Source organism: Oryzias melastigma, linkage group LG17, assembly GCF_002922805.2.
Source record: "Oryzias melastigma strain HK-1 linkage group LG17, ASM292280v2, whole genome shotgun sequence".
Lineage (NCBI taxonomy): Eukaryota > Metazoa > Chordata > Actinopteri > Beloniformes > Adrianichthyidae > Oryzias > Oryzias melastigma.
In genome coordinates, this window is record NC_050528.1 from 1872396 (window position 1) to 1896484 (window position 24089).

The following is a 24089-nucleotide window of genomic DNA, read 5'->3' on the forward strand; positions in this document are numbered from 1 at the left end:
TCCATGCTCCCTCTGTACCACACTTCCTTTGGAAGTGACATCTGTCTGTTCTGACACAGCAATGAAAAACAAGTAACAATATATTTGTGAGGGCAGTGTTCCTCCACCATTTTGTGCTTCTTTTTTCATGGTTTCACATATTTGTAGATTTGTTTTAAGTCACGTGACTCTTTCAGTTATCACAAAAACTCGACAATTCGACACCTGTATGAAATGTTTGCATCTGAAGTAGGTGCTGTGGTGTATGTCCACGCTGAAGGGTACACTGAGTTGTTCTATAGACTGAAGACCAAGTTTGTGTGATAATATAGATCAACACAGTAAACACAATAGAAGCTTTATCTGTGGGTGCCATCTGGATGCTTGAAATTGCAAATGTTTTTGTTGCATGTTTTCCTTTTTATTAAGCTCAAGCAAATAGTATAAGACTATATCCATCTCTTCTTTGTGCAAGTTCTCTTACAAGGCAGTGAGCTCCTTTGACCCTGAACTGGACCTCTCCAACCAGAGTGGGAAAGTAGTAAAGATGAGCAACGAAACCACCCACGTGTTCACAGGCCTCTACCCAGGCTCCACGTACTCCTTCACCCTGCGTGCCAGCACAGCCAAGGGCTACGGCCCTCCTGTCATCACCCAGTTCACCACCAAGATTTCAGGTCAGTGGAGAGGTCAAACACAGCATGGCTGCTTTAGAATAAGAAATGTACCACTCAAGACAAAAGGAACAGTTTAAGTATACAGGGCCTTTCTATCTTCTTCACCTTTCGGCTTATCCCATTTGGGGTCGCCACAGTGAAACCAGCACCCACTGTTTAGACAGGGCCTTTCTATAACAGTAATATGTTCTATAATACTAATATTATACTCATGTTCATCTGATTTCCAAACAGTGAGAGAATAATGACCATAGATTCATTCTGGGAAAAAAAAAACTGTTTTTTTTATTACGACAGCGCCGTCCATGCCAGCATATGACCAGGAAACGTCTCTGAACCAGACAGACAGCACCGTCACAGTCCTCCTGAAACCAGCTCAGAGCAGAGGAGCCCCCGTCAGGTAAGAAGAGAACAAGTCCGAAAGTCCACCAAGATCCCACAATCGGTGGCAACCTTTAACCATTATAGATGCTCTACCATGATGTAGACTTCAGTGCCTTTCTGTTGTTTGTGCCTCTGGAACCCGCTCCCTGTCTATCCTAGTCTGAACCTCAAAAGCTTCAGGGTACGAGAGGGAATTTTTTGTAGCTTGATAAAGTGAGAATTCATTTGTTTTTACAGAAGAGAAGCTGCTGTGTTCTAATGTCAGGAGTTTTCACAGAAGCTGTTACTTCAGAGTATTAGCAGCTCTAGCTCTAGCTAGCCACTCAGTCCAGAGGGCTTCCTAGTATTCACACTACATAGACTGGTCCTAGCAGAGGTTTCAGCTGCTGTTTGGAAGGATCTGTGTTATTCAGTCACTGTGGTATGAAAAGGCAGATCTAGATTTCCTGGGATAGTTTTCATTCTATGAGCACCCTGCTTTAAACTGTTAACTGCAAATCCTCTCGAGCATAGCCCAGGATAGAAGCAGACTTGATCGTTTTTTCAGCTGTGTCAGAAACCCTGCTGTTCTAACAGATGAATGTAGATGTTTCTCCTACATTCAATGCCATGATTGTTTCTTCACCATGTCTCAGAGGTTCACCAGCAGTATTTCCATCTGTGCAGAGCTAGAATGAACACCTCAGTGTCTCGTAAAACAGCCTCCTGCTCAACAACTGAAGCTTTCGGAGATGCAAAAAAGAACAAATGAATAGAAATTAGACACAGAAGTGTTTTCTAATGTCAGAGATCCAGAAAGAGTGAAGTTTCATCTAATGAAAGTGTTGTTCGAAGCTTTCTAAATGTCAGCATCCTGTTTGCTTCAATCATACAAGTACGTTTTTTTTCTTCTTTTTCAAGCAGTTTTAGGTTTTCTTGTTAAAAATAATTTTCTTTCTCATAAGAACGGCACTTTTTGGTAAAAAGTCTCTCATTTTCTTTCCTTATAAAAAGCACTGTTTACATTTATTTTGTATGAAAGCTTTTCTTTTCTTTCAAAGGAATGCAACAGTTAATGTTTCTGTAAACCCTCAGAATTTATTTGTTTTGCTGTAAAATTCAATGCTATGCCATCACATCATTTGAGTTTTCTAAAGACTGCAGCCTGGACATTTTCGTGGGCTTGTCTGCTCCTGTCTTTCAACTTCAAAAAGAAGCTTCAGCGAGCAAAACTGAATGATGGGGTAATTTATGAGCCGTTCTTTCCATTCAGTATTTACAAACCTTTAATTGGAACGATCGTATGCTCGTTAACTTGCTGGTGTTTATCGCACTGCAGGAAATCCTTCATACATTTGGTTTCTGACGTGTGAATTTCCCTGAGATTCAGATGTTTCCTCATATCTGATCCTATTCATTCAGAAGAAAAATAGATGTAAGATGTTACTTACGGTTAATGATGTTTAAAAAGGACTCAGCAGAGCACTTTATGGTAGTTCTGCACTTTAAAACTAATTGAGACATCCTTTTATCAGAGCAGATCTTCTCATCTCAACAGGTGCACATCTCCTTTTCCATCTCCCTCTTTCTCAAACCTCTGGAGGCGTAAAGACCAGCAGGTTGTCAGCCTCATAATATGCAGAGTAAAAGTGGAGGAGGGCAGCAAACAGGAGACTGTGATGGAAGTTTTAGGAGCCATGTTTGAACAACAACAGAAGAGGAAAGTTTTCAGCGTTAATGACTAAATTCCACTGGATCTGCAAAAGCTTTTGGGGAGCACTTTAACCCACACAGCAGAGTTCGGCCCGATCCGAATACTCCCCTTCTCCCTCCCTTAGCCCTCCCCCATGATTTGGAGTGACAGTTGAAGTCAAAGTCGTGTCCGGAATTATTATGTTTCACACTCCGAACAGAGGGGTCCAAAGTCCGCCATCGCGAGAGTAAACCGCGTTGTGCGAAGAAGCTCTTTTCTTCTCTTTGGTGCGCTCTGAACCACAGAAGTTTACATTCAAATGTAAGTAATGACTTTATGTTGTAGCACGACCTTTTTAACGTTATAAAAACGCTGTTGTTATGGATATTAAACCGCTGGAAGCACCGTGCTAACGCTAGCAGACCGGCGATGTTGATGACGTCATTGAACGGAAGTCACGTCCGAAATATTAGACACTATTTTTTCATCATCCTCCGTTTGGAGCACGGAGGGATCAACGAAGGGGGAGGGAGAAGGGGAGTATTCGGATCGGGCCTTAGTTATGGTTACTGTGCAAAATGTAGCCCCGATAGAAAGACTTGTAAAGATCCTTGAAGTAACAACCTCTGAAACAGAGACGATTCAAAGATTCTTCACTAAAGAAGACATAGATTAGCACTTTAACAGTAGTTTGTGCGCTGTGTACATCCAGATGGGATGAAAGTCAACGCTTTTACAAATCAATTTTAAATCCTCTGTGAAAAGGGTAAGACAGCAGTGATCAAGGAGCCACCACGTTTTCAGACCTGATCATGCACTCCTGCAGGCAGTGTATAGAAGAACCCCACAGATTGCATCCTCAGTTTGAGTTTTGGTCAGAAAAGCAGAGATGAATTGTTAAAATATGTTCGGGTCCTCTACCAGAGGTCTGGGAGCTTGAGGGTCCTGCAGTCTCTTAGCTGTTCCTGCTCTTTTCTGGACTGAGATGTCTGAGGTCTTTCCAGGATCTGCTGTAGCCACTCCTCCAGTTTGGAGGCTACAGCCCCGAGTGCTCCAGTTACCACGGACACCACTGTCACTTTCACCCTCCAAGCTTCCTCCATTCCTCTCTGAGTCCCTGGTATTTCTCCGCTTTCTCATGTTCCTTCTTCTGGATGTTACCATGGCTTGGTACTGCCACATCCACCACAACGGCTTTCCTCTGTTCTTTATCCACCACTACAATGTCTGGTTGGTTCTGGTTGGTTCTCCATTACCATCCTGTCCGTCTGGATCTGGAAGTCCCACAGGATCTTTGCTCTCTCATTCTCTACCACTTTCAGAGATGTTTCCATTTTGACTTTGGGGTTTCCAGTCCATATTCTGTACACTGTTGGGTAAATTACTTTTAAAGACTAATTGATTACTTTAGTTTAGTTACTGGATGAAATTGTAATAAAATTACTTATATTACTCAAACCTTCGATATTTCATGAAAACTTCAGCGTATTCATCATACTGGGAAGAGATTTGTGGTTGATTCAGAGCACAGCGGGGTTTGTGCAGATAAAGACGGAATGATGAAGGCTTTTGATGACAAATCCATCAGATTTAGAGAGCAGCTGCTAAAATGCCATCATAAAGCAGCAGCACATGTTTGAAGCTGCTGGAGTCTCTGGAGTCCACAAACATCCCAGTTAGGATCCTCCAGAGGTTCTACGTAAACCTTCTATGGTCATTTTCAAGTCAACTATCTATTGCATATTGAATTGACAGTGGTAACATTCGTTTTCTTTAAAATGATGGTAAAAACAAAATCTAAAAATGTACCAAGCAATTGATTTGTCTTTTATTCAAATCCTTACACTAATAAACAAAAGAGTGGTTTGGATATTTTCATGTTGAATTCTAAATTTCTCATTTGATTTTTCAAACTTTCTGCCTGAGTTGCATTTTAAATTGTCCCGTGGAAAACCTAATTTCAAATTTCATGTTGGTAAACTGAAATTGTCAACTGAGAAGATCTGTTTCGATTACATCAGCTTCCAGATGTGACGCTGTAACCTTGCCCGAGAGTGCCGGGGTAAAAACATGGCAGCTTTGAGCCTTGCTGCCGTTAATGAACTGGGGAAGACATTTTCTTGGCTGAAGGAAGCTGTCAATGTTTGATTTTCCACTGTAATTACTAATTGTTACAGCATTTCCACTCTGTCCTTTGCCTCTAATTTGTGAGGCACGGGAACGGTTTTTACCAGAGGGTATGCTGTTGGTTTAAGAGGATTATTGAACCCTCTATCAGTCTGTCATGTTAAACTAATGTCTGCAAAAGCCCGTTGTAAGGGCCAAAACCCGCCTCCTCACCCAGGAACATCAAAATAGACGTTTACATGTTCCGGTAAAAATAAATGATTCAAGATGTGTTCCTTATCATCCTCCACACTAAATCAGCTGCACTCTTCTCTCTGATGTTTTTTTTTTTTTTTGCCTTGAGGAAGCTTGCGCAAGTGCAAACAAAAATCAGTCAAATACTCCAGTTTCAGTGGAAATTTGAAGGAGGTGTTATTTCTGCCCTGAAGCATCAGATTATCTTGACTTAACCTAAAATCACTTCAGTGATTTTCTGCCATCTTGAAATAAGCAGCAACCTTCTTTAATTTCTGCACAGCAAACAGCTGTAATGTATGCTAGCCTCTGATTTGTTGGCTTCACAGCTGTGTGCACGCCAGAGAAAAATCCAGTGCAACGACAGAAGCAGAGAGGGGGATGCTGGGTCAGGAGAACCGCTCCTAAATCACACATCAAGGCACAGTTGGCACATTAGCATTACAGGGAGACGGCCAGGGATTGAAATGCTCCCCGTACCTCCTCCCCTCTTTGCCTTATCAGCCCCCGTGAAAAATAAATCTAAGTTTCAGGTCACAATTCAGTCGATTTCAAGTCAATCCACCATAATTGGTTGGCGTCACGTGGCAGCAGAGCTGAAATCTATCGGGCATGGAAGCTGGAGGAGGCCTAATTGGTGTCAGTTCAGGTTGCATCGTGTCCGGCTCTGCTGATAGATCAGTCTGAACAGCTTAAAGCCTTCTACGCCTTCGCTTCTCACCTCCGTTCCTCTCACTTCCTCAATTTTCTGCTCACTAAGATTGAGAAGCTTTCTGTGAACGGAGCCAAACAGGTATAAATGACTTATTCGTCTGCAGAGGTTTTATTGGAAATGCTCAAACAGCCACAATGTCTCCTCCCTCTGTGATGCATCAGATTGTAACCATAGACATGTATTATTTACTGGACATAACAAGGTGTTGACGTCACTCACAGAAAAGGCCTAACCTCCAGTCATAGCCGTCGCCATGGCTTCCTGTTCGTCTGCCGCCATTTTGAAACCCAATATCAGTGATTGGTCCGAGTTGGTCTGAGTCACGTTTGTAGACTACTGTAGTCAATTAGGAGTGAGCTTGTTCAAAGGCCACACCCCTCCCACTGAAAGCACCTCGGGACAATCTGTTAATCAAATGTTGGAGGCGGGGCCAGCGGGCTTTTACTAAGGCATCTAATTGGTCAGTTTATAACTTGAATAATTTGTGAAAGTAAAAAAATAAATTTTAAAATAATTTGTATTAGAAAGAATGTGTTTAGAAGAATGTAGTGGAATGATCGAGTGGAGTTAACGAGTGGAGTTAACAATTGGAGTTAACGATTGGAGTGAACAAGTGGAATGAATGAGTGGAGTTAACGAGTGGAATGAACAAGTGGAATGAACGAGTGGAATGAACGAGTGGAGTTCACGAGTGGAATGAACGAGTGGAGTTAACAAGTTGAGTTAACGATTGGAGTGAACAACTGGAATGAACGAGTGGAATGAACGAGTGGAATGAACGAGTGGAATGAATGAGTGGAATGAACGAGTGGAGTTAACGAGTGGAATGAACGAGTGGAATGAATCAGTGGAGTGAACGAGTGGAATGAACAAGTGGAATGAACAAGTGGAATGAACAAGTGGAATGAACGAGTGGAATGAACGAGTGGAGTTAACGAGTGGAATGAACGAGTGGAATGAATGAGTGGAGTTAACGAGTGGAATGAACGAGTGGAGTTAACGAGTGGAATGAACAAGTGGAATGAACGAGTGGAATGAACAAGTGGAATGAACGAGTGGAGTGAACGAGTCTAATGAACGAGTGGAGTGAACGACTGGAGTGAACGAGTGGAATGAACAAGTGGAATGGACGAGTGGAATGGACGAGTGGAGTGAACGAGTGGAATGGTCGAGTGGAGTGAACAAGTGCGGTGAACGAGTGCGGTGAAGGCTCTACGTGTCATTGCAGATCGGCTCCTTTCCTCTGAGCTGCTCGTGTTTTTTCGTCACGGCAGGATCATTTTCCTGCTGATCGAACCTCCAGCCACATACATTTATTTCACAGGTAACATCAAATGTGGTGTTATTTTATGCATATTGGGACGATGCTTCTATGAGTATTTCTCTCGTCATTCAGCACTTTATCCCAGCAACCCTCACCCCCCCACCACCACAAAAAAAAAAATCCTGTTTGCTGAATCTCAGGTAGATTTTAGCTGCAGTTTAGTCCCCAGTGGAGCGTCTATTTTGTGGCACAAAGACTGGGGTTTGGATTTCCACTTTACTGGAGTTCTTCCCCTTGGAGCCTCATAGCCGTTGGCACTTGGTATTTTGCCTGAGGATAAGAAGCCAGCTCTGCTCACACAGCCTGTCATTAAGTCATGGCACAACCGCATCATCAGATAACAAGAAGCCACCAGGGGATTGACAGAGTTTTCTTTTTCATCTCAGTGTCTGTGTGTTATAGGAACACGAAGGGCTGATATTGGCAAAACAATCCAAGTTTTATTGGGTTTTTGAAAATTATACATGACCAAACATCAGGATTTCCAAAAGTAACATGATTAGCAGCATGTCTAGCATTGCACTCCTAACAGATGACAGTAGATTTCAGCTGATGGGTCATTTCTCTGCTGCTCTGCAGCTGCTTAAGTGGCTCCACTGCACCGTCTGTACTTCACTTTTGACCTGCGCTCTCAGTAGGAACCTGTAATTAAAGGCTGATTTCTCCTGCAGACTCTCAGCAGGATTCCAAATGTCATCACTTTCTCACCTAGAGCCAAACATGGGAGCTGTGAGGATTTGGGACACACCCTCCATATGCAAAAGCAGATTTTCTAATGAACTGATGATAAACTGCAGGTAAAATATGCTGTACACATGAGACTATGATTCAGACACTTCCATCCATGGAGCGAATGGTCAAGTCCAAAGCTGCTGGTGCTGAGACTGCTGAGTCTTGGTGCACCAACATCTTTTTTTTTTTTTTTTTTTTTTTTTCTACAGGGTTTTTCCTTTTTTAAAATAAGGTGGTGTCTCATCGCAGACTCAGACTCCTGTACCTTAACTTTTGCTCCCTCGAGCAAATGTATTACAAATTGACTATTTTTGCAAGTATATTTACATAAATAAAAAAATAAAAATGCGTATTATTTCATTTCAAGTTTATTTCTTTATTTTCGTCTAAGTGCTTCTTAGTAAATAACACATCATGGAAACTAACAGATCTATGAACATTTACTGAACATGGGATTGTACAACAAACATGTACTCATTACTACTCAGATACTCATTTGTACAGGGAACAGTCTGTAGCAAAACATTTGACTCGATGTTTCATCTAATAAAACCTTTTCAGACACTCTTGGTGGTAAAAGATCTCTTAGTTAGGATCATCAATTGTAACTTTACAACAGACATCCAGTTTAATCTGACACTCCACCTGTCAGGTTTTTCCTCTTTTTTTCTTTTTGGAAAAAATAAATAAAAGTTGCTTATTTTACGATTATCCATACCTGTAAAACTAATACACTTAACTAACATGATTCAGGTTGGAATAGACATTCATCTATTTACGTATAGCTAGATGTCTCATTAAAGAAGAAACAATACTCACTAGGGGTGTAACAGATCTCAAAACTCACGGTTCACATTATTTTCAAATCGGTAAAAAGTGAAAAAAAAAACCAAGAAGATAGAACTCTAAAATTGTTTTTTTGAGAAGCTTTAAAACATGTATTTCAGAAAACATTGTACTTCACAACACAAATATACACTCAAACTTTGAACATAAACAAAAATGTAAAAATTTCTGATGTCATTCACATGTCTGGAGACCAAATCTACAAAAACTGAGAGGAAAGAATGCTGAATATGCAATTTCCCCGTGCCCCCTACCCCAATATCCAAATTATATCTTACATGAAAAAGTTCAAATTAAACTTTTCACTGAAATTAAGCAGAATTTCAGTGAGTGCGCTCGTGGGGATTCTGACTCTGCTTGCAGAGAAACCTTCTATGTGTGATTGAAAAAGGACTTTTGACAGTTGGGGGCCATCATGAAGCTGCCCCCCCCCCTCCTATGTAAAATGTCCCGGCAAATAAGCAGATCCGGTTGTGCTACGTTTGTGTCGGTTTGTGCCGTTGGAATGATCGTTTGTGCTGCTACGGTGTCTGAGAAAGTCATTTTAACACAGGGGTAGGGAACCCTGGTCCTCGAGAGCCGCCTTCCTGCATGTTTTCCAGTATACCAGGTAATCAGTCATGAGTAGGGACTGGTTCAGGTGTGTCCAGCCAATAATAACATGCCAGAGCAGGGTGTATTGGAAAACATGCAGGAAGGCGGCTCTCGAGGACCAGGGTTCCCTACCCCTGTTTTAACGGCTCAAATCTGCCGACACTGAAAAAGGAAACCGGTCCGGTTCATTTCGGATCTGGGGGATGATGACCTGAGAATGAACTTTAAAGGGATCTTTTCTTTCTCAGACACCGTAGCAGCATAAACGATCATTCCAGCGGCACAAACCAGCACGAACGCAGCTCTGACGGATCTGCTCATTTTACATAGGTGGGGGGTCAGCTTCACGATGGTCAATTGGGGGCAGAGGGCTGCATGTGCACGCTCACAGAGATTCTGCTAGCGCGCACGCATCACTTGTGCCCGAGGGAGCAGCTCACGCACGTAGAAGTAGACAGTCTCTCGTGCACGAGGACTTTGGAGGATTAGACACGAGCGCGCAGGTGCAGAAAGCGCTCATAGGTCAGAATTATCCACGTGTGTGGAGATGTCTCATGTCTGCGTGGAGTTTTGACTAACATATAATGTGCTCACTTGAACACAGCACCGTGTTTGATGAAACGGCGGGAGCTGGTGGCGCTTGTAAATCGGGTCGCTACATAATTCTTATGCAGGAAAAACCCTGTTCTAATATTGTCAGATGGACGTTCAGGGTCACTCCCATTCTTTGCATCTTGCTTGGCTCTCCCATTGTCATTTTCATAATGCATGTTCTGTGTGAATCCAGGATTGAACATGAGCGATTAGATAAATATGCTGTAATGATTTAAGTGGTTTCCTGCAGAACAGACTCATAAATGGCCTGTAATTCAAACAAATTCAACAGATGGAGCATTTACGTGCCCATCCCTGTCAGCCCAGAGGCCATCTTTGTTCGCCCTCTTCAAGGCTGATGTTAATGTCAATGTTAATTTTGAAAAACGCAGCTACAAATGTTTTTCTTTCTTTTCTGTTCTTTATTGATTTTTGAAACTACACTTTAATCTTAACTGTTCGCTATGGTATTCATTTGGAAGTTTAAGCATTTTTGAGATTCTTTATTCTTGACATGAAGTTTTTTGTCTTTTAGATAAAGAATTTGGGTTAAAGTGTCTGTAAAGGTCTTACAGTTAAAACACTTCAATTAGGAGTTAAGTTTTTCATGCAGGTATTTTATCAACATCAGAGTAAAATAAATGTAGAAATATCATTAGAAATAAAACATTTCCTTTTTACAGTTTTTTACATTTTTGTGAACTGAAGTATTAGAAGTTTGTCTTTTCCTGTTGATAATATATCTGATTTAAAAGCAAAAACAGAATTCTAACTTTTAGGATGATCTTGTTAAAACAAAAAATGACATCCGATGGACTGAATCTCAATGGGAAACAAACTTTCTTGAGTATTTCTGATCTGCCTGATGGAAACAGCTGTGAGTTCTAATAGACGCCCGGCTCCTCTCCTCCATCTGTGCAGTCCTCATCCCTCCTTCCAGCCCCGGCTGGTGCCCTTTGAGAACCCTGATCGCCTCCTTTACCCTGTCCTCCATCCCTGCAGTGACAGTGTTATTGCTCATAGTGCAGATCAGCTGATTAGTCGCAGAGTTTGAGTACCCAGAGTTAAAGCTTGTGTCACAGAAAGACTTAAACGATGGCAGATAATCTGCTAGAGCTGCAAACCGTTTCAGTGGATCAGCTGATCTTCAGTGCTCGTCTCTCTGCATCAGCACTGATCCGTGTTCAGGAAGTTACTTCCAAATTGTAATCGAGTGCAGATTGCTTGAGGTCTTGCGCAGCATAGAGCAGGGGCGTCCAGTTCCAGCCCTCGAGGGCCGGTGTCCTTCATGTCTTTTACCATCCTGCCATCGAGGCTCCTGATTGGCTTATCACAGATCCAGGTGATCAGAAGCAGATAAAAACCATCAGGAAGCCGGCCCTCGAGACCTGGATCTGGATGCTGCTGCTGCAGACGGACAGTCACACACTCGTGTTCACACCTAGAATCAGTGATAACCTTCGAAGCTTCTTTGACTGTGAGAGGAACCTGGAGAAAACGTACACGTGTACACGTGCACACGGACAGCATACACGTCACATGTTTGTCTCTCTGGACATTTGCAACTTTGACTAGTTATAACTAAGTAAAACCCTTATTTGCATACATATTAATACCATTTCTTCTGGTATTTTCCAGTGTGTAGATCTACTTTTTCCAGATTTTTTTTTTCTATCAAGACATAAATGTAAAGTGAAGTTGTGGAGTAGCAGCACATCATTGCTGGTATTTGAGCATAGAAAATAAAACAACAGACAGGCATTCATTTATTTTGATACATAAATCAAAATCTTCAACTGGGACAAACATAAAAAGTTAGTGAATGTTTTTTCAGAATCATCTGGAGAGAAGAATATTCCCTTCATGTTCTTGATGTGATAATTTACAGATCAGATTTTAGACATCAGAAGCTCATGTTTGCATCGTTTTCTCTCTCTGAGTGTAGACGAGGATTGTTCTCTGCAGCTGCTGTAAATACCAAGTTTTGCTTGAATGCTTGATGTCCTGGAGACCACCGTCTGTAACGATGCATCCTAGTACAGTTGGTGACGACCAAATTGTCCTTAGGAGTGAATGTGGTCGTCAAACCTCAGGGGAGCATACTTTCAGTGGCTGGGATAGGCTCCAGCCACCTCATGACCCCAAGAGGGATTAACCCTTGTGCTCTCTTATGGGGTCCAGATGACCCCACTTTTAATGGAAACATGCCTGAGATTGCACAAGGGTCCTGCAGGTTCAGGAGATGGAAGGACTTTCTCTTTTGATATTGGGAACACATGAAGATTACAAAAAAGTATTTTCTAAAATGTATTTTCCCTTATGATCGGCGATTGTCTTAAAGGTCTGTTAAAGCCTGTGTTGATGTTTGCAGCGTGTACCAGGTGGTGGTGGAGGAGGAACGTCCACGCAGAGCGAGAGGGACCGCCCAGATTCTGCGCTGCTACCCAGTTCCCATTCACTTCCAGAATGCCACACTTCTGAACTCACAGTACTACTTCACTGCTCAGTTCCCGGCCGCCGGCATGCTGTCGCCACAGCCGTTCACCGTGGGTGACAACAAGACCTACAACGGCTACTGGAATGTGCCTCTGCTGCCGCAGAAGAGCTACAGCGTCTATTTCCAGGCTGTCAGCACAGCTAACGGGGTGGGTGGACGTCCAGTCGGGTTTGATTTTGCTTTCAAAGTAACTTCATCTTGGCTCCCAACACTTTTAGTTTACTGTGATAATCAGTTACTTTCTACTCTAAAAAATGATTACACAAAAAAAAAAAAACTGTTGTAGATGTGTACATTTAAAGTGACTTCCAACTATTAACTCTAACTCAAATACTCACCTTTTAGCTTTTAACTTGAATCCACATTAGAATATTATTCCAAAAAGCAAAGTTATCACACATTTAATCTGCTCTCAGTCTACTGAAGGAGGGATGAACAATAATTCATTATTAGATCCATTTATGATGATGTGAATTGTTTCATGAATTTTAAATGGTCAAACATTAAAATTCATTTAAAGTAAAAGTAACAAGCAGAACTCAGTCCTTCTTTGAAGAGCACACAAACATGGCTGACCTTCCAGATCACATCGTGCGACTTCAGTGTCGACGGCCGAATGGCTTTGGATAAAAGTCATGTGATATGTACGTTCTGTCAGACCAAAACTAAATATGTAGGAAGACGACGACCAAAGTGCCATCGTACGTTTCCATGTGAAGGAGGAGCGTAGAAACCGTTCAGGTGCTTTAACGAGTTCTGCTGGGAGCACTTCCAACGATCAAAGACTCAGACTGGATACCCTGAAGAGATCTCCACCATTGTTGGTAAAGGCTCTGCCAATAACCAAGTCAGTCAGATCTTTGGCAGCTCTGAGAGTGTATTCTATGGTGAACGAGAGCTTCTAAACGTGTTAGCCCAGAAACAACATCCCTTCCTGCTGCTTCTTCACCATTACTGAGATGAAGGCTGCAGTCACGGCAGCAACTGTGTAGCTAACAGGAGAGCATTAATGTGTGACGCTTGGACTTCTGACGCCACAGAATCAGACAATAACTGCTCAGCTAAACTCTGATAATGACTGGAAGCTGCACGGATCATCGTTTCAGAATCGAATCGTTCCTCTTGAATCCTAATCCAATCCTTAGGTGCCTCAAGACTCCCACCCTCACAAATAACGGCTCTTTTGGGAGACCATGGGACCTGTTGTGTGCTCATCAAGATTGACTCCAGAATGAAAGCAGCTCCAACACGGCCTTTGACAAACACAAGCAACCCATCCAGTCACCTTGTTTCTCTTGAGAGTGAGACATGGAAGCTTCCAGAATGTGCTCGTAGTCTCCTGTTGAGGAGGTAAAGGTGTGATTGAGACTTGACTAAACTTCTTCATTATGTCTTGACTGTAATAGATGCTCTCAGTTTGCATGTCTTCAGAAGGAACAACCAAACAGACCCCAACAGCTTTAAGTTTTCATTCTGGCATGAGCAAAGACCCCCCCCCACACACACACACACTCTGATACAGGGTTCTCATTGGACGGCGTGGCGAGACAGTCAGAGACACTTGTCCTTTAAAAGTCTCGCCTGCCGTTCTTCATCTTTCTGTTGACAGCAGAGTTCTGTCTTTGCTCCTTTCTTCATGTTGTCAAAAGCTGCTCTCAGCTGAAGCTCCGTCACTATCGCAGTTGTTCGTGTTCGAGCTCACTTCTTGTCACAAGGCTCTGATTTCTGTAAACTGGCTGACCACCTTCAGCCCAAAGCTCTACTAATCGCTGCTGTGGGTCCTCTTCATTAAATCGTTGTGTCGTCATTGTGGTGGCTGGATAATTTTGTCTTTTATAAAACATGATCCTGTCCTTCTGGTTTTTCTCCTTCCAGGAAACTAAAATCGAATGTGTTCGGGTCGCCACCAAAGGTAAATGTTTATCAGAAAATAAGGCTGTTGCCACTCGAAACCTGTTTACATCCTCTGCATGAAAATAACAGTTTTAACGATAAACGATCTCCCCTCTTACTGTAAAGCAGTTTGTTAAGGTAATGATTTTTAAACTATTACACTAGGAACCTGCTTGTGCGCCTTCAAATAACAGTTCTGATAACTGGGGGGGGGGCTTTCTGTGTGGAGTGTGCATGTTCTCCCCGTGCATGTGTGGGTTTCTCCGGGGTCTCCGGCTTCCTCCCACCGTCCAAAAACATGCTTCATAGGTTGGTTACTCTAAATTGTCTCTAGGTGAGTATGGGTGTGATTGAGGCTAGAGACCTGTCCAGGTGTGTCCTGCCGTTGCCCACGGGTTAGACTCCGGTGTAGGTCCCACATGTGTTCGGCCTGCCAGATCGGTACAGGGGCTTGCGACTAGTGATGATGTCACACTACAGTAACTACACTCAGACACACTACTTAGATCTGCATGTGTTTGTTTCCATTTTATGTTTCCTTTTGTAACCTAAAGTTCTCTCCTCATAATTATATTTTATTACGTTTGCATTGATAGCTCTGTTGTCTGCAGTGTTTTTGTCACTGAGCAGAGAATGAAAGCTGCATATTCTATCTGGGCTTCCTCCGCTTCAACGCTAGCAGCATGTATTTAGAAAATTATGTGTAAATTGTTACTTTCTTTTACAAAAAAATAAATAATAATTGCGACTGACAGCAACATTTAGCCTCGAAAGCCCTCAGAATACATGCGGGCGGTGCAACAATCTGCATCTTGGCCACACATGTGCGATGAACATGAATTTCCATCAGTTTTTGTGCTGGTTGCATGTAAATATGAGCGAATACCATCAGCCATGTTTTAAAACATCAAACATTAATAAAACCATATACATCGACGATGAGCCCAACTAGCATGCTACTGCTAGCACCCACATTAGCACTCACTTCACGCTTTCCAGACGAATTCTCATTCATTCCTGGATTATTCTCTATTGAAATGCGATTCCAATCATCAGATTAAAGTCCCACTATTTGTCAACTAAGCGTGTGAAATTTGTTCTCCACATTTGACCCCTCCCCTGGGGGAGTGGTGAGCTGCAGACACAGCCGCGCTCGGGAACCATTTGGTGGTTTAACCCTCCAGTCCAACTCCTTAGTGCTGAGTGTCCAGCAGGGAGGCACTGGGTCCCATTTTAGAGTCTTTGGTATGACTTGGCCGGGATTTGAACCCACGACCTTCCAATCTCAGGGTGGACACTCTACCACAAGGCCACTGAGCTGGTTATTTTGTTGTTGTAGTTTCTGCATTGACTGTTAAGCATTGCCTCATTTTGTGATTGTTTTTTCTGCGTACTTGTTTGGACCTCCCCGAGTTCTTCACTCAGGACGACTCGATGCATAGTAATGTGTGTCCTATGTCACGTGACACAGTCCAATAGTCTGGACCAATTGCAATCTTACACGTCAGCGAGATGCGAGCCCTCGTACCCATCCGGCCGGCCGGTCATATGTGGTTCATGCACCGGTAGCGCCGTAACCCCAAACAGGACAGAAGGAGTTCAGAAAATGAAGGTTCTGTTCATGGCTTCAAAGGTCCGCTCTCATGGAAATGGTGTTTCTTAACACGTTCTTGTAATATTTGAATGGGTGAATGGGTCTGTGGAGCGCTTTGGGCCTTAAAGGAGGGTAGAAAGCGCTGTACAAGTACACACCATTTATCATTTACCATTTATTTTTCTGATGTTGGAGGAAATATAAAAATAAAATTAAGTATTTAAGTATTTACTCACATTGCTGAATTCAGGAGTAGAGGAAAAAAAATGTCTGTTTTGGGCCAGAATTAACCCTTCACTGCAACTGGGAGGGGAGGGGGGTGGATGTCTTCTGAACTCCTGCCACTCTGCAGAAACTATGTCCTACAAAACGACACACAGATTTTTGGTCTTGGCTAGAAACGGCATCAGCATTGAACGAGCAAATCGAAGGCTTTGGAAAGAGATCAGACGATGATGGGAGTCATAAAACAGAATTCATGAGGCCAGTTCTTTCACACACAGATCGTCATCAGTCTGGGGAGTTTGCTTTCAGCCCCCCCATGGATACCTCATGAATATCTGCTCAATAAGATCTAGCTTTTACATTAGACTGGCATTAAGGATACCTGTTGATTCTGTCTCTCTTTTTCCTGTTTGTCATTGGATTCTGTGGAAATCTCAGCTGCCATCCTCGTGACTCAGCTGACGACCCCCTACATCCGAATCATTCCTGCAGCTGGTGACACCCAACTAACAGGTCAGATCTGTGGCCTCATGGTCAGTGATTACCATGTACAGAGACTGAATCCCCTCAAGCCATTTCAGTGGGAGGCTTGCAGCAGTTTGTGCTCCAATGTGCTGAAACCAAAATGGCGTCAGCAAAGTCTCCCAGAAAACAGACAGAATATTGTCTAAAGATTAGCTTTACATCATTAATTATTCGGATTTTGTCTCTGCTGGAAAACAATGCTGTTGCTATAGTTTGTGGTGGGAAAATTGTGACATCCGATGGAAAAAAGAAATGTTTGTCAAACGGTTTCAGGATTGTTTATTAAACAGAGTAGAGAAAAAGGACACGCTTAGCAAGCATGGAGAAGTCTGCAGAGTTCTGCCTGTGATGGAGAACGTTCACATTTTATACAGTCATACAAACAACTTTAATCAGGAACTTAAGATAGGAACAAAAGTGCCATATCTAAAATGGACAAGATGTTGTAATGAAGCCAAAATGTTTATACATCATGATAGACTGTCCTGGCAAGAAACAATCAAATCTTGAGACTTCTGTGTGCAAAAGTCGCTCACCAAATGTCATGAATGAAAACTAAGGTTAAACGTATAATTTCCATCACAAGTTGACCAGTTGTTTCCTGCAACACTTCAGTCATTTTCTACACTTGAATCTGAATCCCAACGAGACCAGACTTTCTTGGTGTTGGACTTTAGAAGTAACATTGAGTTCTACAGATAAAGGCTCTATCTACCTCTTTGCACATTCTACTATAAAACTCCTGCTCTCAGTGTGATTTAGGATGTTTTGTATATTTCCAGCTATTTTTAACTTTCGTAGTAACATTTTATACTTCATCCTTGTAACCATTTCCTACTGGAGTGGTTCAGATACTGGGCCCATCCACACAGTGCTGATGGCCACTGAAGACAGGGCTCAAGGTGCGCCCTTTGGACAATGGAGTCAGTTTGTTTTACCTTTGAAATGGGAGAAGGTTAGGTTGGTTCTTTCATGGTGAAAACTGGGCAGAAATGTGTGCATGTCAGGTAAAAAACGGCCCTTTTAGCTGCACTTTGTGTTCATTTGTTCAGGTGCAGCAACCCCCAAGCCAGATTCAGTGGAGCCTGAGAAACAAACAGACCACACGGTGAAGATCGCAGGGGTCATTGCTGGGATCCTCCTCTTCATCATCATCTTCCTGGGAGTGGTTCTGCTCATGAAGAAAAGGTAAGCTTCCCTTTTTCAGTCTGAAACTCACAGAATCCCCAAACATAAGCAGCTTCACGTTAGCTTTTTCCAGTGTTTCTCCCTTCATTACAGCAGCTTTGTTAGAGTTGTCATAAATAATTAATTTGATTAAGCTGATACAGCCCATTAACACTGTTTACCGCCAGGAGATACAAGTGTTGTATGAAAAATTAATCCATTTCTACGGCAGCCTCAAACAAACGTGCAGTTCTTCAGTGACAGAGAAATGAGGGGAGAAGAAATGTTTTTGAGTTATGTGCTATGAAGAGAGAAAAAAGAAAAAGTGTTGAAAGACGATGGCTGCATAGCCAGAGGCAAAGTTTACATTAGCTGTGGACCCCATACTGCAGAGGTCTTCTGTGCATATCCAGCAATCAAAAGAGCTGAAGCTCAGCAAATATCAATGCCCTTATGTCCACAGTGAGGAATAAAATACCACACTATCAGCTTCTAAGGTTTTCTCTATGAACTCCAGTTCTGCACTGCCTTGATGAAAAAAAAAAAAACTGGATAAATTTAATGTTCTTCTTTAATATCGATCTAAATTCTAAAGGCCAGCTCAGTATTTGGAGATGTAACTCAGTATAAAGAAATGCGACTTTGTTTCACTACAAAGCTGCATATTTGTTCTTGCGGGTAACAACCATGGTCTGCCTGAGCAGCACAGCCGTCAGTGGGTGGGTGTGAAAGTAATGGAATTGTTTTCAATTAGGCTTAATCAAAGCTGAGATGGAGACACCTTCATTGGGTGAATTTAGTCATTTACTGATGCCAACAGGGAATCGGAGTTGTGTTTAGACATCCGAACTGCTGGTTAAGTTTCTCCGTGGAGGTCAGATATGATCAGAACAGCGAGCGGCTCAGTTAAATCAGGGAAAGTTTCTGCATTGTGCTGAGACGCTCGTTGCAAAGCATGACATGACTCCAAGCGATCACCTTTGCTCACACAATCACTGGTTTACCTCCACTTGTGCCTTCATATCTAGTTTTGTTCATTTCGACTCTTTTTTCAAACATTAATCTGTTTTTACTTTTTCTTTCCTTTTCATTCCATCCCTTCCCTCCTACACTGCTTAAATCCTACCACCACCCCAATCGGCAGAAGAACCTATCACTCCTACACTTACTACCTGTAAGTAACCAGTTTGTGAAATGTTAGCACCATGCTTCTCACCCACATGCTGTTTCCAAAGCATGCCAAGAGTCATGTCATCCTCCTCCTGCTCTGGAGCTATTGCAGACGCCTGGCTGTAATCTCTGCTGCAGGACGGGAAGATGCCACACCAATGCATCTCCGAGATGTGCTGTGCACGTCATGCTGTGTGTCACTTTGGCACTGCTTCTGAAAAAGCAGACAAGCGTAGCAGCAAGCTGCTAAACCCCATTTTCATGTTTCTACAGCAGACATGGGCAAACTCCGGCCCGCGGGCCAGATCCGGCCCGCCCCCACGTTTGGTCCGGCCCGCTGAACAACATCAGAAAGGCATGATATTTTTTTCCATCTGGCCGCACAGACCCACATAGAACGGGACTTTTTCTTCTCCCTTCTGCGGTCTGTGTCCTTATCTGAAACCCCAAAAATCTCTGTTAAATAGAAGAGAATTTAGTGTCTTCTTTCTACATCTCAGTTCACCTTTCGCGTCTCACTGATTCTTTCAGAGCGATTGTGCTGCTGCGTTTTTTCAAACAGCCCACCTTGTTCTGTGTCCTGATTGGCTGGAGACCTTGTCAATCATCTCCATCCTGCCGCGTCTCCATGTGTGCAGATCTGCCTAAATATTTGATCAGATCTTTGTTTCATTCTATTAAATTGACTTATTTCTATGAAGGTCTGAACTTTGAGAGTTTAAACAAGAGAGAAAAGAGTAAAAATGTTTGCGTGGTCCGGCGAGCTGCTCCCGTGGGCACGAGTGATGCATGCGCACAAGTAGAATGTCGGTGAGCACGCACATCTTGGTCATGCGAACTCGCGGCTGCACTGTCGGTGGGGGGATCATTTCAGCTGAGGGTCTCGAGGAGAGCGAGGGGAAGGAAATCACAAAATGATTTTAAAAGTCAGACATACCCTGACATTCTGTAAGCCACATTTAATACAGATGTATAAAATTCATGCATTTTTTTTAAATAAATGTTAGCGTGAAATGGCCAAATAAAAATGGTGAACACAAAATGTGTTGAGGTGAGAATTGGTTTAATTGACGCCTTTGACAAGGACGTTTGGAAAAACACCAGAAAGTTTGACAAAAAAGCTCAGAAGCATCTGGTACCAAATTTACAAAAGAAAAAAAAAGACAAAATGTAAGAAAAGAAGAAGAAACGAGATAAAGAAAAAGGTAACCTCTCATAACAATGGACAGGAGAGGACTGGCTGTTGATTAAATTTTTGAAATTTGTTAGTATTATTTTTTTCTGGACTTATTTCTGTGAAGATCAAAGAGAGATATTTGGTTATTTTTTATTTAACTGTGTTTCCTATTTGATAAAAGGGTTATGAATGAAAAAAAACGTTATTGATGTATATATATATATATATATATTTATATGGTCCGGCCCTTCCAACGAATTTTAGAAGTCTTTGTGGCCCACGGGTGGAAAAGTTTGCCCCTGTTCTACAGACATGGGTTGTGCCTCATATTTACAGAATATTTTTGTTAAATGATTCAATGACCTTTTTAGAAGGTCCCTCGGATGAAAGCAGGAACAAACTTGTTCTTGTAGTACAACTATGTGGGAATGTAATTAGCCTTAATGTAATTAGTCTTGTCTGTTTCATGTCAGAGCCTTAAGGTCCATAAGTGTAACCCATGGAAGCTTGAGTTGGTGTTTCTCCTCGTGCTCAGACCGTCAGCAGCTCTCATGTCTGTAGAGTTTCTCTATCCCTGCCCCTTCACTCCATAGCTGCTCACAGCCTTCCTGCCTTCAATCCATATTTGTCCTGCATGTGTTTTGGCTGCACATCCATATCATTGACTCTGTGGTGATGCTGGAGAAGTGTCTTGAAAAAGCTGACATGATGGCATACTACCCTGTTTTCTAATAGTGGTGTCTCCAGCTTTGCAAATCGATGCTTCAGTGTCTCTTAAAGACAACCTCCATCCAGACACTGAATGTTAGACGTGTTTTCTCCTGCTGCTGCTCTGTGCTGTCTGGTTGATGGATGCACACTAATCTGTTTCCAGATGACTGAGATCAGAGAAAAGAAACACATCACATAAGATCTCGGAGAACACCTGGATGAGGTCCAGTTCTAAACCCACCACAGATAACTGCTGTGTTCTGTACCAGGAAGTGACTTTTGAAGGACAAGCGAAGTAGAAAGATGATTGCTCAGGTCTCAGAAGGCAGGATTTCTTGCTTAACTGGTTAGATTTATTGTCAAATCAAAACATACATCAGATTATATAGAATAAGGAAACACACACCAGCATGCAGGTATAGTTTGGCCGCATGTAAATATGGCACATTTTATTGGTTTTAAGGTTTTCCTCTGTTAGTCAGTTATGAAGTCATATAAATAAAGTAAATTTTAGCATTAAATACAACAGGGGTTTATACTCAGTAAATCCCTGTTGTGACAGTAAAATCTGACCAACACAAGAAGCTCTCAGCTGTTGGACAGGACAAGTTAAAAAAAAAAAAAAGTTATGAAGTCATTCAAATTATGATCATCCATGTTTAAATACTTGTTATTCTTGTGTATATCTATCTTCTCTTTTGTGAAGTAGATTGGAAGTCTTCACGAATATTCTGAGCTTTAAAAAGCTGCTAACATGAATTTGATCACAATATAAATGAGAAATATTTAAAATTGTGTGTAAATGTTGAAATTATGAATTAAAGGTGATTGTATTTTGATGTGAGGAGGGAGGAGATTGCCATTTACTATTGTAGGGTAGCAGAATAATCAGAGACGGCTCCATCGTTGTAGTCACAGGAGTATGTGTCCTCCTGTTCATGTAGTGATGTTAATGTTTGTGAAAGTGACACACTGTTGAGACGCTGGACCAGAATTTTTATACTTTATTATCATTTTAGAATACATTTCCTTTTTTTTTCAGAAAAGCACATGTTTCTTAGAAAATTGCACCTTTGTCAGTGTGTTTTGGTTGTTAAATTCCAACAAACTTCATATCAGACTAATGAGTATTCTAGTGGTAAAGTGACATGCTTCCTCTCTGCTTTGGTCCAGGCTGATCCCAGCTCATATAGGATATGTATGACTGAATTCAGGACTGTAAGCTAACTTATAAACAATCTTTTCATTTCTCGATGAGCTTGAAGTCTTTTATATTAGTGTCTTCGTTGATCATCCGTCGTAGTTTTCCTCCTTGTTTGAGAATCTTAGAGGATGATAAAGCTGAGCAGTTTCACTGAAAAAAATCTGTCTACTTTCTCATACTAAATAACCTGCTGTGCAGTTGACTATATGAAGGAATTCATTTTCATTCCCCTGAACTAATGACTGCAATGCAACAATCGCATGATTTATACTAAACCAATATTCCTCATGAAGTTTTTTTTTTTTTTTAAAGCCAGGCTGAGTATTTTATCCCATGTTAATTGTTAGCAGTTGTTTGCATGTACTGTTCAGAGTAGGACAACCCAAACTACAAGCACACACATGAACATGGTTATTAATTTGGATCTCCAGGAGTTAATTGCACCACCAGTGGGTCAGTGGAGCCTGAAAGCAGAGTTCATATATGTCCAGACCCAAACAAAATATAATCCAGTCTCTTCTTACACTGAAACTTCTCAGTAACAAAGATGGAGATCCCACTGGAGATGAGAACTCCTCAGAACGAGGAGGAATCCAGTCAGGGGAGGCAAACACAACCAAAAGCAGAAATCTCAGAGAATGAAAAGGCAGATCTATACACCTATGGGGAAGACCACACCTTAACCAAGGACAGAAAAAGGGTCAAAACACAAAACGATGACACTGAAATGCTGGAACGTGAACTAGGCTCAACCAACTGACAGAGAGAGAGGATGGTCAGCCCTAAATACTGCGGTCACAGGTGGGGTGTATGACAGTGATCACGCACCAGGGTTAGGGTTAGGGGAGACACTAAAGTCACCATAGATCATGACAGCATCTACATTTGAAGTATTCACTTTCACAACTTTATTCAATGGTGGAGAATTAAAAAATCCCTGAGACAGACTGGCAACCTGTCCAGGTGTATCTGCCTTCACCCAGAAGTGGCTGGGTTAGGCTCCAGCAGCCCAGTGACCCCAAAAGAGACAAAACAGTTTAGAAAATGGATAAAAAAACCTTTCTTGTTCTAACAGTAAACAAACTGATGGGAAAACGGCTTCAGGGTCAAGAATTCTGTGTTATTTTGGAAAATAGTTTTCAGTTGGATCATTATGGAGTTAAATCAGGGCCAAAATCATTTGAAACCCAAATTAATTAAATTGATAAAAAATATTGGTGTTTGGTCAAAACTGGTAAAACTTTTTTTGATTTGAAAATAAACTTAATTGTTTTCTGTTTCAAATGTTCTGTTTTTTAGGTTTCAAAACTTACAATTTGAATTTCAAAACTTAATTTTCAGTTTCAAATCTTATTTTCACTTTCAATTCTTTTTTTTCGTTTACGACTCTGAAAGTTTCAGTAAAAAAAACCTTTGGCCCTGTTGTGGCGCGTTGGGGCGGGGCTAACACGAGGACCAATCAAAATAGATGAGGGGGGAACTTCAGTCCCGGTGCGTTCACTGACTCTGAGAACTGTGATAATTACTGTCAGAAAATGGTTGTTTAGTCTGTACTATCATAGTCTGAAGTTGTCCCAGGTCGGGTGTAAAAATCTTAGTTTTATTGCGCACAAACTGCGCATCCAAAACGCCATTCTAGCCCGTTCAAAGCGCCATCTTGTTTAGTTAAATACAGGCACAGAAAACGTCCTTATGATTGGATAAAATGACTCTGTGGGTCGCCCGTATTAAACCACAGAACACAATGTTAAAACTGCGTAGGACCAGTAAACATTTTACATATGGCGCTTTTCCGCAGCGATAGCGGGAGTCACTGCTCACTCCTGCCTGCAGTGTGTGTTTTGGGGGCACTGGGCTGAGGAGGACCTCCACAGAATCAATCGGCCCGTGCACGTCTCCTTTCTCCTCCTGGATGTGGAGCGCAGCGGAACCTCGCGCTGCAGCCCCCGCGGAGCCGATGGTTGTTCCCATTAAATCAGAGCTCCCTAATGTCGAAGACGCTTTCGCCGAACACTGGCGGCCCCCCTCTTTCGCCGATCACTGGCGGC

The 24089-nt window shown here is 42.1% G+C and overlaps 1 protein-coding gene across 2 annotated transcripts in view; it reads left to right on the forward strand.

Moving 5' to 3' along the window:
* ptprma (protein tyrosine phosphatase receptor type Ma) overlaps nucleotides 1-24089 on the forward strand; it is a 126402-nt gene that overhangs the window by 85318 nt on the left and 16995 nt on the right. The window contains exons 10-16 of one of the 2 annotated variants that reach the window (XM_024265102.2): nucleotides 455-656; nucleotides 954-1056; nucleotides 12250-12523; nucleotides 14251-14287; nucleotides 16526-16600; nucleotides 17665-17800; nucleotides 18924-18953. In XM_024265102.2, the coding sequence (XP_024120870.2) occupies nucleotides 455-656; nucleotides 954-1056; nucleotides 12250-12523; nucleotides 14251-14287; nucleotides 16526-16600; nucleotides 17665-17800; nucleotides 18924-18953 (857 nt within the window). The remainder of the gene's footprint in view (nucleotides 1-454; nucleotides 657-953; nucleotides 1057-12249; nucleotides 12524-14250; nucleotides 14288-16525; nucleotides 16601-17664; nucleotides 17801-18923; nucleotides 18954-24089) is intronic. The other variant, XM_036216341.1, reaches the window with a different exon arrangement.